The sequence below is a fragment of the Vicugna pacos genome, chromosome 9 (genome assembly GCF_048564905.1).
Source record: "Vicugna pacos chromosome 9, VicPac4, whole genome shotgun sequence".
Lineage (NCBI taxonomy): Eukaryota > Metazoa > Chordata > Mammalia > Artiodactyla > Camelidae > Vicugna > Vicugna pacos.
The window spans coordinates 54,494,983-54,515,089 of NC_132995.1; the positions used below are offsets into that span (position 1 = coordinate 54,494,983).

Here is a 20,107-nt window from a genome sequence, read left to right on the forward strand (position 1 = left end):
GTGCACCGGCCACACGATACACTGAGGACTAGCGGAGCTCAGCCAGCCCTCTAAGGCACTGCTCCTGAAAGTGTGGGCCCCAGTACAGCTGGTGTCTGAGAATTGTTGGTTCCCAGTCCCCAACAAGGTAAGTACAGAAATGGAAGGTAAGCACTGAGAAGTACATAGCAGTGTGGCATTCCCACAGTATCCAAGAACACGATACGTAGAATCATCTGGTTGATTGAGGTACAGACCATGTGTGTGTCTGTGATGGATCAGAAATGAAAACAAAAACAAAACACTCCGTCCTTTACTGCAGATATTTTGAGAAGCACTAGGTGGTCTAAAGCACGCTCATGACAGAGGGGCTTGAACTAGTGACCACAAAGGATTATAAGCCCGTATTTTATTGCACGTTATAAGATGATATGCAGTGACTCACTGAAAACTGGCTGCTAAGGCATGGTAGCCTCCTGGGATCTGCAACGTGTAGGCCTTTTTCACTAGGAACTGTAATATGATTATTTTTTTTTTCCCAAGGAAATTGGGAGGCCATTAACTAGCTGCCAACTCAAGTGGAGGTAAGTCAACTTGGCAAAAAGAGCACCCTCGGTCCTTGAACACACAGGGAGGAAACAGAGGAGATCCTTGGGGGTGTCAAGGACCCTTGAAAGCTGGTTTGTTTACTAGACTGACCCTAGGTTACTGAGCCTGGAGAATAAATAACACACAGAAATCAACAGAATTGTATCAAAAGAGAGTAAAGAATTAGGCTAAAAGACAACAGTAAGGTGTTCCATGAATAAATGAATTCATTACAATCAGTATTCGTTTTTGCCCCCTGATTTGTGAAGTTGCATTCACCCTTCCTCCTTGGACCTTGTTCCTGAGTCCTTTACCAGATCCTATTTGAATTACCTCAGGGCCAGTGGCTCAAGTGCAGCTTGCTCTTTCTCACATTTATGATCCTCTGCAAAACAAATTGAGAAAGAAACAGTAAGAAATTAAACAGGTGTCCCTTCACACACTGTAAGTGTAGGAGCCTGTTTGGGTGTAGAATAGTGAATGCTCTTTGTGGGTCCAGGATATGTAGGAGAATTACTCTGGGAGACCTCAGATTGCATCTCTAGAGACATACAAACTCTCCTGAGCTCACCAGGCAGACCCTCCCTGACCTGGCGATCACCATCACGACTTCCTCTGCCCTAAATCAATGCAAAAGAATAGTTTAAAAGGTACTTGGCCAGCTTCCCTCCGGAACATCCCAGGGTCCAAGCCTGCCACAGACTGCCTCCCAGATGTATGGCTCTGTGTCCCATCGTGGCTTTCAGGTAGAACCCACTCTTACTCTGAAGAGATGACAAACAGCCCTGTCCCACCTCTGCACCTGCCACCAGGACGTGGGATGGTTGGTCCCCAAGACTGATCCTGCTCTGTTCCCTCAGGTGCTCTCAGGAAATTCTAAGTAAAAGACTTCAATAACTACCAATATTCCTAGCCCTCGTGCTATGGCATTCAGTGCCCAAACCACGTTCAAAAGGGCTTGGTGATTTATCCATATTTCAATTATATTCACGTATGATTCCACGCAATAAATGGAGAAACGGAGATGCCAAAAGGGTAAGTCATTTGCCCAAAGCAACTTAATGGCGGCATCCAAGCTAGAGCTTGGGTCTTGCAATTCTCAGTTCACAGCTCTTTGTACTATAATGATGTCCTCCAACCTCTTCTCCCTTTCACCCCATTAGCACTGGATGAACAAGGCCTCCTTCCCTAAAGGGTCACATCCATAAATGACGATTTTAGAGTTGTAATCATGGCCTCCAACCTCAGGGCTTCCCACTGGCCAGTCCTGATCCTGTCCTGGTCCCCAGGAAATGAAGTGGAAGCAGGACCTGGGGTAAAAGGCTGTGGTGGAGGTGTGGCCCGGGTCTGGCAGTGATGAGAGTGTCCCTAAGCCCTGTGGCCAACTTACTGGTGCTGAGTTTGCTGGTGAGCCTCTCTGTCAGCTGGCTTCCCTGGGCCAGTTGCTCCCGGAAGCTCTGCCCCAGGTAGTAGTCAATGTCATTGCTCCTTAGGAGGTCCTCAAAAGATTTTACTGTATCTTTCGAATGCTGGGTGAGAAGATAACAGATACCTCTCCCTTCTCGGATTTTCTGGCGTAGGTAGGATAGTTCTCGGGCCTGATCCTGAATCAAGGAATCATATTTCCTAATGCGGGAAAGAGGAAGAAAGGAAAAGCGTAACAATTAAATGATGGGGCTTCTGTAGAGATTTCTGTGAGAACATCTCTATGAGTTCCTCAGGTTAAGCTACTTCTGGCACATTAAGTGAAGGAGATATTTAAGAGTAAATTCTTTTCTGACAAACTGCTGCATCAAACAACTTGTTATGTCACTGTCCTTCCACTGTCTTCTGTATGTTAGTTAAGTGTCCAAAAATGAAAAGTACGTTCTGTGAGGGTAAATACAGTATCATATTTTACACCCCTTATAGCACCAATAGAGTGTAGACTCACAGTTGATACTCAATAAATGTTAAATATACTCACTGAGTAGAGACTCAATCAATACTAAAAATCCGAATAGGTCCGTTCATGTCTTCTGTTTCAAAGACCATCTATATTATGGCAGGCTGTATTTTGCAAAGAGGGCCATTGCTCAAGCTCCCTCCCACATGCTCGTCTGCAGTGTGGCTTTGCCCTCTTTCATCATCAGGGAGAAGTTACTCTCTACCTCCTTAAACCTGGGTGGGCCCTGTGGCCACTTGGACCAAGATAATACAGTGGAAGTGACACTGTGCCACGTCTAGGATTCGCTCTTAATTAGCCTGGCAACTTCCACTTCCTGACCCTGGAAAGCCAGTTGTCGTGTTGAAGTGAAATTACCCTGAGCCCACCATACTGTGAGAGGCCCTGGAAGACAAGAAGCCACACTGAGAAAGAGAGAAGCCAAGGAGCACCCTGTCACCTGCACATGAATGAAGAAGTAGTGTCCAGCCAGACATTTCAGATGACTGCAGCCCCACCGCCCTCTGATGGCAGCTATTTGAGACCCCCCTAAGTGAGTGCTACCCCACTAAGCCCCGTGAATCCACATAAATTATTGTGTGAAACCACTAAGCTTTGGGGTAGTTTATTTCTCAGCATAGATAACCCGGACAGATACTGAGATGAATGTCTACCCAGTGTTTTTCAACACAAAGTATCAATAACAATAATAGTTGTGGGAAATAGTGCTGAGAGCTTTAAAATATGCTAGGCATTATTACAAGCACTTGTATTAATTCATGTAAACCTAGTAACTACCCTTTGAGATAGGTTCTCTTATGATCCTCATTTAGTAGGTAAAGAAACAGGCTCAGAAAGACTAAAGTAGTTTGCACAGCCAGTAAGTACCAGAGCTAGGACTCAAACCCAGGGAGTCCGACTCCAGCCTTCCTACTGATATATGCCATCACTTTACTAATGCAGTCCTAGGAGGAAATCCCAGGGACCTGCTGTCTCCCAGCAGGGGCCACGTGTCCCTTCTTCAGACCTCGGGCTACCATTTAAATAAGCGCTCTTCTGATTGTCCCAGTGGGTCTACCTGCCTGGGCTACTCTCTTTCAGACAAAAACTTGGACAGCTTCAGTCGAGTAAAGTTCCAAAGAGTGCCCTCCTTACCCAGGCCACGAGGCTGATCTCAGCTCCTCGGCCAGCTTCCCTTCCGTTCCAGTTTTCGGGAGCTGGGCTTCCAGCTGGGACACCCGCTGGATCAGACTCTCCAGATCTTTTTTAGCCTGAAGCCCTGGGGGATAGAAAGCCCCAGTGCCATCAGACAGCCACCCCTCATCTTCATCAGTGACACTGTGAGGCGAAGATCCCTGGAGGGTGCCAAGCGCCTTCAGCTTTCGGGGTCTCTCCAGACTAGATGAATAATCGCTTGTGACTGACAGGGACCGGACCCGGCTCTTGAGGTTCTGAATGACCTTATTGGCGTTCTGCAGCTGGGCTTTCAGATCTTTGATGTCCTTACGTAGGACAGAGATGTCTTCTGATTTCCCGTATGCCTGGAGCTCCTCCTGCTTCCCTAGCTGGCTCTCCAGAGGCTTCCTCCTGGGGGGGCTGGCCAGCGTCGAGCCCAAGGGTCCCTGCTCAGAGCACAGCCCCTCCATTAGGACTGTCTCCCCGAGGCTGTCGTGCTCCTCACATTCTGAGAAAAGACAAAGACATCCTCCTGGATAAAGCCGGGAAGGCTGCTGTAGCCACTCCCTTGAAGGGGAGGCAGGTTTGATCACGAGGACAATAATGACTAGAGCAGAAGTTGAAGCAGCACTTTATTCAGCCCTGGCACTGTGCTAGCATTCAGACACCCAGTTATTCCCTGTCCTCCCATGCGCCCTGCAGGTCAGGCGTGGTCCCCTTCTATTGTACTCAGTGTTTTTCCCCTTGATTTCAATTTGGTGGGTGTCCCTACAGTCATAGGGCTTTTATAATAGAAAAACAAATTTTTTAAACTCAACGGTTTACATATTCCTCAGAGCTCATCTGGTCTTTTCATTAATAAATAGGCCTTAGCATTTTTCTACAATAATCAGTTGGATAGAAATTATTATTATTATTATTATTATTATTATTATTATTATTATTATGAAGAGAAGTATGGTGAAAAATAATTGTAGCCATTCAGACTCATATTCAGCCTTAGTTTGGGCAAGAGGGATCCTCCAAACTTCCTGTCCCTCTCTGGTCCTGGGTCCTCTTCAGTTTGCAACACCCCCTCGCCCCTACTCCTTGTCAGATGCAGGACTGGCCAACAGCACTCAGACCTGAAGGTTGACTCCAGGGAGGGAAGGTGAACCCCACTAGCGTGCTCGTACCAGGACTGGTGCTTTCCTCCCGCTCAGCCTCATTCTCGCTTCGGCCACAAGTCTCGTAGCCGAGATCCTGGAGGTCCACCTGCACCTGCTTGCTGTCCTGCTTCACCAAGGTTTCACCTGCTTGGGAAGAGACAGAGGATGTTACAGAGTGTCTGAATCCCTCACACACTCCCTCATCCTCAGTGGCACAAACCCTGGCCCTGAGGGCTAGGAGGTCACATCCAGCACGGGACAGATGCTGCTTTATTTATGTGGGAGAAGAGACCACCTGCTCCAGGCAGCAGGACTTTCCTCTGCCCAGTTGAGCCTGTTTGCCATGGATCCCACCTGCAGGTAACCTGGGCTTCCCTGGGACCAGACATCTTTAAGTCAAGCGTTGTATATTTTCATCTCCAGAAGTCCCAGGGAAGCCAGCAACTGCTTTGTTCACAGGGGCTCAGTAAATGTCTGGATGGAGCTGAGCGAATTCAGAGTTCCAGGACATGCAGATCTGTACTGTCCGGTAAGGTAATTGCTAGCCACATGTGACCACTTTATATTAGCTTGATTGAAATTAAATAGAACTTAAAATTCCCCAGTTGAAGTAGCTACATTTCACGTGCTCTGTAACCACATGAGACTCAGATATAGAACATCTCTGTCACTGCAGAAGTTGTATTAGAAAGTGCTGATTCTAGACCAACGGTGATGCTATATTTTTGAAGAATCTGATGTGGCGCAAAGAGGAGCAGAAGAGAAACAATAAGCGTATGTTGGGAGAGTTAAGGCAGTTTGTCGACCGTCTCAGAAGTCAGCAAACCTAGATGTTAGCCTATTCCTCCCTACACTGTCCCTGCAAACTTGCTTCATTCCTTTATTCTTCTCTGCCATCTGCAAACTGAAGTTATGTATCCACTTCCACAATCCTAGGGTCATGGTCAGGATTAAATTTGTTTTAAGGTTGGGGAAGAAAAGTGAAGTCGGCAAGGCATGCAGCTTCTCAGGGAGGAGATGGACACTTTGGTAATGGTGAACTTAAGACTTACTAAACATGACTCTGTATTTCTCCAGCTGGTTGGCCTGGGCAAAGACAGTGGCTTCTGATATCAGTAGCTTCTCCTGGAGATCTTGATAGCGTTGTCTGCATTGTGCCAGCTGGGAGCGCAGGTGCTTGGTGGATCCCGGGAGGCTAATTTCGGATTGAGGCCCAGGGTCACGGGCCTGGGGCTGGTTACCCAGCTGTGAAAAGAGCCAGCAAAAGGGACAGGGCAGTCTGAGCTCATCCCCCATGCAGTGATGGTCACTTCCCCTTGCGAACCCTGTGGACTTTATTCACGTGTCTGTCACAGCGCTCCTCATGCCCCTGGGCAGTTACTTGCTTTCCAGGCTGAGCTCCTGGAGAGCTGGGGTAACGTTTTTTTCATCTGCGTATCTACAGCATGATGCCAACTGAGTCTCTGAGCAGCTCTCAGTAATGTTTATTCAAAGGTTGAAAAGAGAAGGGGTGGAAACCTCCACTCGTCTCTCCCTGCATCCCTGCCCAGTGGTCCTCTCAGAATCCTCTGTGTTCTCCGTTTTATTTACCCCTCAGCAAATCCTCTTTCCCCAAGAGGATCCTGATGACCCCTCGTGAGGCTCAGGAATCCACACCTGTAATGAGCTGTGATGAAAATGGCAGTGATAAGAAAGAGATGTCATTACACGCCACTTGTCTGGCTGCCTTAAAACGCTACGCACCCCTGTATTGCTTCCTGTTGAAATGATCTGCTTTTATGCCATCTTTCCCCACCATATTGAGCACATGAAGGGCAGAGACCAGGCCTGCTGCTAATGCCTAGTGTGTCATCTGGAAACCTAAGCATTCAAGAAATACGTATGGAAAATGAATTACTCAAGCAATATTTATGGATAATATTATTTAAAAAGAAACCTCTCTAAAGCTGACAGTGTGAGGACTATTATTACCACCGCTTGCAGTACAAAAGTGCCTCTCCCTTGCTACCTCCTACCCACAGGGCAGAACTGTTACAGTAAAAACCGACACCTACAGCTCCTTCTGCAAGAGTCTTTCATTCCACCTTACCCCACACTTACTTGGAGGGCATCCACTGTGAGGGCAGCCCCAAGGTCAAGGCTCCGGGGCCTGGGGCAGGGCCTCGCGGTCACACTCTCCGCTTCCTGGCATTGGTGCTTTCCAGGAGAACAAACCAGCTCTGCGTTCATTCTGGCGATCTCCGTGGCCAGGTGCACGAGGAGCTCGGGACTACTTGCACTATTCCCTTCCTTGCTGCTCAGCACCAGCTGTTCTTTGAGGAGGCTGATGATACTGTGAGCATTCTTCAGTTTTCCCTGGAGCTTTCTGAACTCAGCCTGAAGGCTGTTCTCATTCAGACCCCCTTTGGCAACTACGGTTTCCACCATCACCTCGCCCTTCTCCTTGTCTTCCTCGACCTCCCATCCATCGGACATTGCTTCTCCCATCTGCTCTTTCAGCTCTGCATTCTCAAGGCAAAGGCTCAGCATGGTGTTCCTGCAGGAAACATACACAGTCAGGGCCAGGGCTGGTCCTGGCCCCAGTTCCGAAGAGGCCCCTTTTACCCACAACTCAGTCCATCAGACTCAGAGACACCCCAGAGCCTGAAGTGAACTCGGACGAGTCTCTAATTTTATTCAAGAGGAAACCAAGGCTCAGGAAGAGTAAGACACTGCCCACACTCCCACAGCGACTCGATGGCAGCATGATCACCAAAAATCTCAGGCTCAAGACACCTACTCTAGTTGTCTTCACCTGTGCTTGCAGATTCATGTTCTAATTTTCAGTGGCGTCTGGAACAAACAAGGGTACTTACACTGTTAAGAAAAGAATAAAACAGCATTTGCCTGGGGAAAATGTATTATGATGGAGTCTACAGTTCTACTAATTAACAACAGTCACTTTTTAACCACTAGATGAGAAATTGGGACCTAGGAACGCAGAAGAAACAATACTAATGTGAGCTGTAGTCATATGTACTTATGTGATTATTTGCTTTATGTCTGGCTCCTGTGATAGGAGATCACCTCCATGAGAGCAAGGTTTCTGCCTGTCCTGTTCACCCTGTATCCCCAGAGCCTCCACAGTGCCTGCTACATAAAACATTCGTATCTGCTGAGGAAATAAAATGGACGAAAACACTGATTTTCACCAAGACATTCTAGACCCAGCCTTTCCTCTCACCACGTCCTTCACTAGGGTTAGAAGGAAGCAATAAAAAAAACATGGCTTTAATAAACAAACTCAAACCTCTTTGAGCCTCAGTCTCCTTTTTATATAAAATTAGGATTATAACACTTACCTAGTGGAGTTAATGGATGCTTAAATGAAATTACATTTATGGTATGGGTAGCTCAGTGTCTGCAGCAGAGAAGTCATTCAGTTCTGCGTGGACTAGCTGCAGACCTGAGCAATACTAACATCAGAATCCTAGGAGGTGCTTGTTTAAAAAGCTTTAGCGCTAAGGCCTATGAATCTACATTTTACTTATGTTCCACAGTGATTCATACACAGGCAAAATTGAGAACTGCCAACTAGGAGAGGTAAGGGGATTAACCAATTCACAGTCTGAGGGACCAGTAGTTGGCTATGCCCCTAGATTAGATTTCTCAGAATCCTGAAGTTTTGGGGCAGAGCAAAGCTTGTCTATCATGAATTAAGGATGAAAATACTTTAGAACACAGGACTCAGAAAGACTATGAGACAGTTTCCTCAGTGGAGAAAAGGGGGCAAGTATTTCACCAAACTGAGGTGTAAGAGGGAAAGAAAGGGACACGTGTGGGATAGAGAACAATCTTTACTATTTACATGTTACGACTTTGTACTTGGAGGAAAACACTGCTGTTATCACAGTAGGAACTGATGAAAGCAATGCTCGACAAAAGCTTCTCAAAAGAGGGGCTACACATTAGATAGATTCCATCTTCTACAGTAACAGTGACTTCTAAGGTTGGATGGAGAGTTAAATCAGTTTCAGGTTAGTAACTCTGGGGGAAAAAGAAAGTAATCCACGATTTGGTTTGATTGCACATTCAACGGTAGGATCAAAAGAGATGCACTCTTCTTAACAGTGAAGTTTTACATATTACACAGTTCAACTAAAACTTATGCTTTAACTTAAATAGAATTTAAGAAAAGACATATCATGAGAATTCAGAGGAAAAGGATGATCACAAGAGTATTTAAAAAATTGACAAAATATATAGTGTGGAAGAAAAGGCTTCGAATTTAAAAATTGAGAGCCAGGGGTCTAGCCATGGACTCTTATGCAAACTGAATAAGTTGCTAGAACTTTTTAGGCCTGTGTTTCCTTGACAATGAAAAAGGACATTTTGCTGGAGGCCAAGGCCCTCTTCAGTGCTAATTTTATTCTCTGATTCAGGCACATTTAAGTGGCACATAATAGGCAGGGGAACAATAAGGCATGAATTAGAAGTTTACATCTGCACAGCTGTGTTCTAAACAGCAGGCCAAAATGAATATGACCCTTAGGGATGAATAAATATGTGGATTAGCCATACAGTATCAGCGTGTTCCCCAAGCATCTTTTGAAAAAAGGCCGTTCAAGACAGAGTGGCCCATCTAGCCAATAAATAAGTGGCAAAAATACTTGCCACTTTTGCAAAGTAAATAAAACAGCAGAGATGATGAAAATTGCTACTCCATGATTTAAGGATTCATGCTGCTGAGAGAGGGCTGAGTGGAGATGGAAGGGCTTCTCTATAAATCCTCCTCCTCATGGACCGTTCTGGTTCTGCACACGGCAGTGAAGCGTCTTGGGGAGCACTGACTCATTACATGTTCCAGTCAATGCAAAGGTGCAACACCAGACATATACCTAGGAGATTTCCACTCATGACGGTCACATGTAATGGCTAATCATGGGCATTATTATACTGAACTAAGACCAGATTTATTTAAATAATTTGAATGATGATTACTGAGAATCACTTAATTTTTCTAAGAATTTATAGAACCACTGATGCACTGAGCCTGGGATGTAAAGCAAGAAGCCCCATGCAGCACGCACGCCTTGGCTGCAGCAAGGTCAGTCCCTTGGCTATGGTGGCCCCTCAGTCAGCAGGCCCCCCTTCTCTGGGGCACATCCTACCTGATGTGGGCCACAGAGGAGAATCCTGCTTCCTCAATTTGAGCCTTTAGCTCCTTCAGTTCCCCCTCAGCTTTCCTCTTCTCCTCTAAGTGCTGGTGGATCTCAGCCCTCAGGTGGAGCATTTCCTCCTGAAGAGCCCTGTTACTGTCCCCTCCTGTTGGGGAAGGAGGAGGAAGAGAGACTTTCTGGGTCTCCACAGCTGCCAGGCTTTTCTCCAGAGCCACCTTGATGAGCTGCAAGAAAATCACGGTTTAAAGAAGTTAGGCCGTTGAAGAGGAGCTAAAAGGAACATGAGATCACAAAGGCAGCCTTTACTGGGACCTAAAATGGGCTCCCCTAAAATGGGCTCAGCCATAAGGGCCCTGCAGACTGGTCTGGGTGGGGAGGACACCCCAGGAGCAGTGAGAGCTGTTGCCATAGGCAGGAAGAGGAGACTGCAGAGGTGGGCGAAGGAAAAACCACGAGCACACAATAAATCTCAAACAAATGCAAACAAACGAGGTTTAAACAGGACGAGAGCCTGTGGGTGCTGTGATTCTTCTCTTTTCTGAGGGGACTTTTCACAAGTCAGGAAGCTTCATCAGCTCCACAACACTTGAGTCCTTGACTGCAAAGATCATGGCTCGAGGTACCGGAGCTCAAAGCCTGACGTTGTGCCTGTAACTCCGACTCCAGAAAGGACGATTAAGAGGAAGGGCTCTGGACACTCAGAAATCAGCAGTCACGGTCACAGCATTAGAATACGGGCGGAGCTCCAGGTAAGACAGAGCAACCTTAGTTTCACTGGCAGCAGGAGAAGCACGCTCCACAACTGCAGAAAAGTTAAAGGAAGGTCACCTGCTTGGCAGCCAATTTCCCTTGTCGGTTATTGCCCGGTGCTGATGCTGCCGGTCAAACCCTCTCTACGAAACTAGACACGTGAGAGAAAAAACATGCAGAAACAATTTCCCATCACCTTGTTTGTTTGAAGATACTCTTGAAATTACTCAATTGTTCAACTAAAGCAGATTGTATAGTTTTTCCTCAAGTAAGAATTTTTTAACTCATAGACTTTCTTGTCTTGGGCTCCTCTCCAGTTTTTCCCATGCTTTTCAAAAGTGTAGAAACCAAAATCTGAGTACAATCATCTACTTAATGTATGATGAATTGTTTTAGTCTGTGAGTCTCTTGCCTGTCTGTCCAATATTAATCTTACATCCCAGTGTCATACTGGCTCCTTTTCCCATTCAGTGGCAGCATTTGGGGGCTTGACTTAACTGCAGGTCAATTTTGACCTCCCAATGGTCTACCTTTCCTCACAGCTATTTCTGGGTCATGTTTCCTTTATCTCTATAGATATAGTGACTTGTACTTGTCACAAGTTCATTCTGGCTATACAGAGTCATTTCCCAATTATCAAAGTCATCAGAATATTTATGCACATCTTCATAAATCATGTAGTGGCCACTTGATTAGAGATGATTTATGGAATTAATTATATGCTCTATTCCTTCATTTAGGTCTGAAATATACTGACTAGAACAGCACTCAGGGAAGCTTAAATGGACCAGTGGTTAACAGAGCTGCTTGGCTTGGCACAAAGCCACTGACCTTTGCTTTGGACCTTGTAACCATATAGTGAAATCTAGGCTGCAGGTATTCGGTGGGATTGATTTATGGCATGTTTGTGTAGAAGAATTCGGTAGCATAGCAGTTGAGGTTGTGAAGAGATGTGCAAGACATGCACCCACGTCACAGAAGAAAGAGATTGCAGACACAGTTGTTCATTTTCTAGGCATCCAATTCCACTTGGGGTTGTGAGCCTGAGATTTAGGAGGCTCTTGGGAATGTCTGTCTCTGTGGCTCTGCTGTCAGGCTTAGATTGGTAGCCATTCCTACATGTGTCACAAAGCACTTGGGACAAAATAAAGGAAGGGGGACTGGATAAAACCACTTTTGAAAGTTTATGACCTCACCTCTCATTAAAATTATGTGATGTTGTCTTTCTATATCAACTGTCTGCAACTAACTAAACATTGCCATCAGCTTTGACTGTGGACACATTTACCCTTTTCTAAACCTTAAGAGTTCCTTCTGCTTAAAAATGATGTCTGACTTTCATGTCACCTATCTATTGTCCAAGTGCCTTCTAGATGTACATTATCTTCTCCTATTAATTTAAATACACCCACTTTCTTTTAAAAGAAAATATAAGAACCTTGAAATGTTAATACCAGACAGGACCTTTGGTTCATCTGGTCTGATCTCCCACTTTAAAATGAGAAAAGGGAGATCTGATTTGTTTCCCAGACTAATTTGGGTTTTCATATGTCCATGTCAAAGGGAACTTCCTTTGGCTAAATTGTCTGTAAAATTTAAATGTAAATGCGTGAGAAGTGACTCAGGATCTAGCCTTTTTATTTTTTTTCTTTATCATCTAGGGAAAGCTAATACTTTAATTTTTTTCCCCTCAAAACACAGGGCTTCCAGTTGAATGCAGTGTTAATTACATTTATTGTTAATTACATCTCTTATAGGTTTTTTTTTTCACATTTCCGAATTCATCTGTTCATCTGTTGTACTGTTCCATGGCATAATTCAACTTTTTTGTAGGCTGGGTTTCTATTTGCCCCACAAAGGTCCATGTGCAGATCTGATCTCTTACTTGAATAGAGTTGTTTTAGCCATATTGTTTCCTATCTCTCACAATGTTAATCAGTCCTTAGACAGCATAAGGCCATTAAAAATGATCTCTTCTCAAGTTCATCACTGAGAATGGACTTTTGTGTGAGATATCTGGGGAAAATTACCCAAATGGCTAGATCTGAGGCTACCTGAGGAGGGTGAGTCCAAAACTAAAGATGAAGCAATTTGCTTTGCTCAAAAGCTGGTTCTCTTGGAAGGAACACAAAGTTGAATGTGTTTGTTAGGGGAAGTATGTGCATGCTTGAGGTAGGAAGGGAGCATGGTGTTGAGAACAAGGTCAGCCTCCTAAGGACACAACAAGGAGAAGTTTGTAGCTCAGTCTTAAGGGACCAGTTCCCTAGAAACAAGCAAACACATTTTTGAGAATCTTGACACAAAACAATTATGACAAAACAAGCTTTATTTAATTGGTAGTAGGAGAGTCACACCCTCAAACTTCAGAAAAGCTGAGGTACATTTACAATGATTTCACACACCTCCTTCCTAAAACTGAAGACTGATTTTCAAGGAAAGGTGATGCAAAGATAAATGGTGCTTACCCAGTATGTTCCTCACCCAACAGGTATATACTTTTTCTCATTTATTAAGTATCTCCTATGCCAAGTAATAGGGAAGACATTGCAAGGGAAATACAAATGCCTCAATATAAAAGGCTTATTTCAGGGCTGGACTGACCTCATGAACTTGGTCTGGTCATTCTCTCCACATGAGGCTAGAGGGTAGACGGCTGAGGGAGAGGTGACTTGACAAACCAGTTTGCCTATAACTGAGAATCAGAGTGAAGAGCTCACAGTACCAGGGGTAGTTTGGACCACATCAGTCAGAATCTGGCTCTCTTCATCTCTGTGTCTCCTGTCCAGTTACTTGAAGTGAATGCTGTCCCACAGTAGCAATAACCATCAGTGACCTGCTGACACCCCAATCTAGCTCTCTCAGAGTGGACGTTTACTTACTTATCGTGCAGGTTCTAGGTAGTGGGGTCTGTCCAGAGGGGCAGTAGTGTACATAGTTAAAGTTACAAGCATCAGCGAGGACGACCAGAAGAAGCTGTTCAAGCAAAAAGAGAAGTGGAGCTCATGCAGGTACTCAGGGGAGAAGTTAGGGTCAGATGTGTCTAGAGCAACACAAAGGGGATCTTGGTAGAAGGTAAAGAAACTTGTGTTGAGGATGCGAGGTATTCCAGACAACTACTTGTGTCCTCCAGAGCCAGACTGTGCCAAATCCTGTGAGGTTTGGGCACTGCTCACTTGGGATCTTTTTATTGGTGTATTAGATGTATCCTCTTTTTCTTACGCAGGAGATGAAGAGGCAGACCCCAAAAGCCTCATTTCTCCTCTAGTTTTCCTAATAGCTTCAAGGAAACTATCACTGGAAACACCCAGCTTCTTCTAAACAAGGACAGATACTAATGATCCACGTTCTTCTTGACTCAGAGTCACAGCCATGGCCTGTCTAGGACATGTGATTGCTACATGCCACTGGGGAAGGTGGAGACACGTAGCAGTTCTAGTGAGTGCTGTGGGGTCACTATGGGTGACTCAATCTGAGGTCCAGGACATTCTTTTCTTGAGCTTGAGAACATGCTGGTTACACCTTCACTGATGGTCGGCAAAACAGTGTTTCAGCCTTGGGTACCAGGTTTTGAGGACTGATAGGGACTTGCTCTTCAAGTGTCATCTGCTGGTCATTGACAGGTCACAACTTGGGTAATCTGTCAGGTTGCCCAACAAAGTTCTCTTTTATATGAGACTTCACAGAAAATGATCCCTGCTTTAGAAGCATTCCAATCCTCTTAGAGTTTCCTAGAGAATAATCTCCTGAAGCAGGTCCTAGGCCAGCCACCTCCCCCAGCAGCCCTTCGATGGCTGCCTGTCTTCTGTGATGTGTTTCAGTTACATAAGCCCAAGAGACTCAGTGTCCATGTGCTTGTAAGTAAAAATTCTTCTGAAGCTATAGCTATAGATGGTACACAGGGGCAAAGGGGGTAGGAGGGGGCAGGGAGCAGGAGTACGAGATAGGAGAAATAAAAAGGGTGGTTGGGAAAGAAAAATAGGGTGAGGATAGGGGTTGGCAAGGTGGCTGGGAAACTCCAGGAGGGCAGGAAGAAGACGGGGAAGTGGTTTATATAAAAAGGTATTTTCTCACACCAGGTCCACAAGGGTGGCAGGAGACCACCAGACCCCAACGGCTATGAGCTTCCACCCTGGGACCCCATAACCTGACTTGGACTTACTTGCTGGTGGCTTTTGTGTGCAGCCTCCTCCTCAATACTATCGGTGAACTCAGTACTCGCATCTTCCGTGTCGTCCCCTGCAGCTGCACCTACAAGTAAGTCCAGAAGAGAAAGGTGACTCCCTTTGTAGGTGCCTTCCAGACAGCAGCTAAAATTACACTCGTTTTTGCCATTCGCCTCTGATGTCTTCCTTTCCCCATATGCATGGCCCCTAGCCAGCAGGCTCACAAGGAAGGCAGGACCAACATGCCAGATCTGTACAAAAGACTCTCACTGATGCTTTCTTACTAACACTCAAGCTTACAGCTCAAAACGGAAGCTGCCTCTGACTGCACAGACCTGTACCTGAAGAGCCAGCTGTCAGAGAGAGTGGTTACCCCCTCACTTATTTCCAGAAAGCTTGAACTATTCCCCCTCCTGCCAGTAACTGGCCATGTAACCACCTTCCCGCCTGTGACATGGGCCCAACCTGATTGACTTTTTTCCCATCGCTGAGTGCTGAGAGGCTCCCGGATTTCCTTGGGATTAGGGCAGCCCTGCTCTACTCACTTTTCCATTGTGGGGATCAGCTGTGTGTGGTGTGATAACCTCTCTGAGGAACCCTCCTCTGAGGGCCCTGTGTCCTACTGAAGCTCAGGTCCAGTCAAGACCCAAGGCACAGAACGGTTCAGCTGTTTCCTAATTCCTTCCTCTTACCTCCCCTCCTCCCCATCTCCCCCAAACTCTTCTCCAATGCCAAGATCTTTTGCCTGATGATTTCTTGCACTGTTTTGTCCAAATGGAATTTAATCCATTTTTTTCATTCCCCGAAGATGAAGTTACTTGAGGCACAAACATACATGCTTGCACTAAGGGACAAGCAGTTGCAGTTCATGGTCTGGATAAAGGTCTACGTTGACCAAAAGAATCTTCTGCAACTTGAGGCCTATGCTGTTCAATTCAGTAGACACTAGTCACATGTGGCTATTGAGCCTGAAGAACTGACTTTAATATAATTTAAATTAATTTTAATTTAAGTAGCCATACATGGCTGGTGGCTACCATGTTGGATAGCACAGATCTAGGGTATTTCTTCTTCTCCACATCTGTTAAAAGAAGACTATTCATCAAATTTTAGATTAATACTAGTGGCCCACATTATTGATTTCTTCGGAAAGTGTAGGAATTTGTAATTGTTAATTCCTTTGGACACCAAAGAAAATCTACTGTGACACTCCCTGAGCCTTATAGAACTTACCCAAATTAGAGATTAGAGAAACAGTTCCGACCCTGGCCTTGGGAACCAACCTGTTAAAACTCTTCTTCTGACCACTGGGTTAACTGGGCCTCAAAGAGATTAGGTGGCTTGACCAAGGTTACAATGGCTAGTCCCGGACAGGAGCTGAGCCAAGATGTCAAGTCTCTGGACTGTCAGACAGAGGCAACTCACTGAAGTACTAAAAGGGAATAAGCATTGTCCTCACAGCTTAATCTTATGACTCATTCCCTGGTCTTCATTATGAATGGTGGGTTCACTTTGGATCAAGGCAGTACCCTGTTCAATACAGCTGTACTCACAAGGAGGCACCTTTACCACTAAGCATCTTTAAAGATCATGGCCAACTGTGTACAATAGGGATTTCCAATACTTACTTTTTCAAGCCCCAGAACCATCTCATTCAGCATACTGGTTGTGTAGAGGTGAATGAACACACTACCTAAGCTTTGGCTGTTCAGAAACTCACTGAACCTAGGATGCTGATTCATTTGAGGACATCTATATTATATTATGCTTACTTTGGAAAAATCTTTCCCTGTGCAAAAATAGAGATCAGAGCCTTTTTTTTTTTTTAGCAAAGAAATGAATTGTCCCGCTCAGTGATTGAAAAAAATATACTTTTCACATTGTTTCCCTTCTGGGTGTAGGACTAGAGAAGGATCCTTGGCTGAAGAAAGTTCAGCTCTATGAGATCAGGATCCTCATCCCTGTAGCGCTGGGCCCACAGCCCAAGGTGATTCGGGTGCTACGTTCCAGAAGTAAGGTAAGTGGGGGTGAGGAGGGTGATTGTCACTGGCCTTGAGTGCTTCTAACACTTTCGGCCGTTCACTTACCTTTGTCGACCTTTCTGATGCCACGTCTGCATTTCTAGATAGTCTTTTCTTTAATTCACTCTGGGGTGGGATACCATGATTTTGACTTCATTCGGAGTTAAAAGGAGACAAAGCAAAAAAGGCCAATTCCATCTCGACACCCTACTACATGGGGGTTTTGTTTTCCTTACTCGTTTTTTAGCTAGCTTGTGGTCTGCTGTACTTCCTTCGGGGCAGCTTGAAGGGTTGCTCAGCCTTTACCAATTTGAATTAGAATGCTGAAAGCTTTTGTGTGTGTTTCCCTGAGGTTTGTAAAGTTAAAAAATTTATAGAAAAAAAAGTTATCCTACACAAGGTCCTATCTAAGTTTACATTAGACATCCCTCTTTCTGTTGTCATTTCTGGTTTTTCATAAGCGACAACAGAAAATTGCTCTTTGTGGGCAATACCCTTGTCTAAGCTTTTACAAAGCAACAAAACACTATGTTCAGAACTAAATTGGAGTAGTACTTTAAATTTCTAACTTGACGTTACTATATACTCACTAATTTACTGCTTATTTATGATAAATATGAAACAACATGCCTGCCACCTTTAGAATTTCTGAAAGCTAAGAATCTCTTCCCTCAATTTTAACTTGCTTTTCCAGGTTTTATCTCCAAGGTTGTTTTACATGTTTGACTGAAAATTTTATGAAAAATTTTAATTTTTTTTAATACTTCTCAAGTTGTGGTTCTTTCAAGTTTCTTGGCTCTGAGACACACATAATGAGGTGGTACCAAACCTCCCTTTCCTAGATTTAGAAAATTATCTTCTACCAGCTATCTGACTCTAGAAAGTATACATAAATAAACTTCTCAAATACACTACTATAAAATCTTTGGGTGAAATTTTAAGTATTATACAAATATAAGGTCTTCTTTTATCATTAAGGCAAAAATTCACACTTTTGTGCTTTTTAAGTTGAGGATGGCATAATTACTGAGAACACAGACTCCGGAGCCAGATTGCCTAGGTTAGATTTCTGCATTTGTCATTAGTTATGTGACTTCAGACAAATCACAATCTTCCTGTAACTCAGTCCCCTCACCTATTAATTAGGGTTAATAGTAATATCCACTGTGTACACTTGTCAACTTTAAAAAGTTTCCTGCTTTTGAAGTGCTTAGAACAGTGCTCGGCATACACTGTGTACTCCATAAATGTTGCCTTATTATTATTGTTGTTTTACATTACTGTTGGTAAACTGGTCTCTGGGCTGAAGAGTTGAGGGTTGGAAATGGAGACCAGAGAACCTAAATGCAGTCAGCAGAAGGATCTCTCACATTATCAATGGATGATCCTGACTGAGTCTACCTGCGCTTCTTCACTGCTGAGTATCTGTTCCCCCACAGGAGGTGTGAAGTAACATTCCTAGGTTCTCCCTCCTTCACAGGACCGCTGAGAGACCACAGAGCGGTCAGTAAAGTAAGATGCACTCTTTTGAGTAGGTGCTTTACAAATAGGATTCATCATCATGAAACAACTGCCTTAAAAACCATCGTGCATGAATAAGCCTTGAGGGAAAGTCACGAAGTGTTATTTTGATTCCTCAGTGATGAGTCCAAACTGGGCTGCAACAATGCCATTGTCTCCAGATTCTACTCTCTAGTCATTATAATTTCCTTTTTAAGCCATTTATATGCAACCGACAGAAAAAGACTTAAGATTTTCCCATAAGTTACTCAGAACGTGGGAGTCATATTTGAGTAAGTTCTGAAAGGGGATTCAAAGCACTAAACTTTACAGCACAAACAAGTTTGCAGCGCCAAGGGCCCGGCCGTTTTCCCCTCAGCGCCAGGCTCTTGTGTGGCGGCCCCCTGGGCCCGTCTCACTGCCACTCCTAGGCACTCTGCCACACGCTCTTCACCAAACTCTCACGTGTTCAGTCATGAACCAACTACTGCTGATAAAATATGATGATGCTACCTGACAGAATGAAAGGAAACATGTCTCCCATCAAACTGCAATTCTACCTGCATCTATTCTCCTCTGGACCATAGGAAAATTTTAAGATTTCATAGTCTTCCATAAGCTTCTGCCGAGAAATAAAATTCTATAGCTAGACAGATTCTGATCCTGGAACAGAAGTAGCTAGAAAACTGCTGTCTGCGGTCGAGCCCCATTATGGTGGTATCTCTGTGTCTTTAAATTGCAACATCTCTTAGGTACCCTTCCAGCCTGTTCTTAATTCAGAAAGCAGCTATTTTCAGTGATTTAAAATTCTGTAATGTCAATGAATTCTCCCTGCTTATGATCTCTTTTTCCCTCAGAGAAGACAAGAAGAGGACTTTCCGGGAACAGTTACAGGGACGGCACCACCGATCATCGCAACTGGCTCCTCACATTTCCATCCCACTCTCTACTACTTCCTTCAGCAAGGAGAGCAGAAAAGGTTTTTAAGGTAAAACAGTCCATTTCACATTTCTGGGGGAAAAATAATGCTGTTTCTTTAGTCTCACTTCCTTGAGAGCACAAAAATTCAGGTTTCTTCCTCTTCCTTCCTTCACATAAATACAAAGGCACTTGCTCATTCCAGAGCCTTCCTTTGACTTGGAATTTTAGTACAGTAATCAATAGACTGATTCTCCTATAAGGAAAAAAAAAGGTACGAGCTTTCTCTTCTTTTCACATAGATCTTTTAAGAATGAAACCAAATAGTTACTGTTTGGCCTTTGATAATTTTATTGGATCAGTAACAATTTTTTGTGTGTCTCAACTAAAGTAGCTGAAATTCTAACGCTTATGTATAAAAAAGCACACGCTCCATTTCAGCACAGATGTTAACACAGTTTAACACAGCACAGTGCCATGAAGAGATGAACTTCCAGAGGGAAATGTACAGCTTGTTTTGGTGGGAAATAGTCCTGGAAATAATCTAGCGCCAAGTTACTGGGTCATTTAACATGTCGTTTCCTTCTTCATTTAAATTGTTATGAATCACTTTAATTTTTCCCAACAGCCCTAGGATCAAAGGTTTACGTGGAATAAAAGTAAACCTGCTTTTATTATCCAACTGATAATACTTATTGGAAACAGACAGAAATTCATGATTTATAAAACATATTTGTATATATACACATGCCTCTAAAGTTTACAGACTGAGAGAGAGATT

General features: G+C 44.3%; 1 protein-coding gene and 2 long non-coding RNA genes across 13 annotated transcripts in view; 2 read left to right on the top strand and 1 right to left on the bottom strand.

Moving 5' to 3' along the window:
- The window catches only part of PDE4DIP (phosphodiesterase 4D interacting protein), a 194,668-nt gene that overhangs the window by 23,045 nt on the left and 151,516 nt on the right, over positions 1-20,107 (bottom strand). For 7 of the 11 annotated variants that reach the window (XM_072967890.1, XM_072967888.1, XM_072967891.1 and 4 more), the window contains 8 exons: positions 14,884-14,972; positions 9,966-10,198; positions 6,916-7,351; positions 5,868-6,060; positions 4,843-4,962; positions 3,647-4,175; positions 1,958-2,193; positions 901-952 (listed from right to left, as the gene is read on the bottom strand). In XM_072967890.1, the coding sequence (XP_072823991.1) occupies positions 901-952; positions 1,958-2,193; positions 3,647-4,175; positions 4,843-4,962; positions 5,868-6,060; positions 6,916-7,351; positions 9,966-10,198; positions 14,884-14,972 (1,888 nt within the window). The remainder of the gene's footprint in view (positions 1-900; positions 953-1,957; positions 2,194-3,646; positions 4,176-4,842; positions 4,963-5,867; positions 6,061-6,915; positions 7,352-9,965; positions 10,199-14,883; positions 14,973-20,107) is intronic. The other 4 variants (XM_072967889.1, XM_072967882.1, XM_072967884.1 and 1 more) reach the window with 1 other exon arrangement.
- On the top strand, positions 2-19,397 carry LOC140698231 (uncharacterized). The gene is made up of 4 exons (XR_012075860.1): positions 2-127; positions 14,801-14,978; positions 16,789-16,904; positions 19,266-19,397. It is a non-coding gene; the product is annotated as an uncharacterized lncRNA (long non-coding RNA).
- LOC140698232 (uncharacterized) lies at positions 4,931-8,107 on the top strand. The gene is made up of 2 exons (XR_012075861.1): positions 4,931-5,344; positions 5,893-8,107. It is a non-coding gene; the product is annotated as an uncharacterized lncRNA (long non-coding RNA).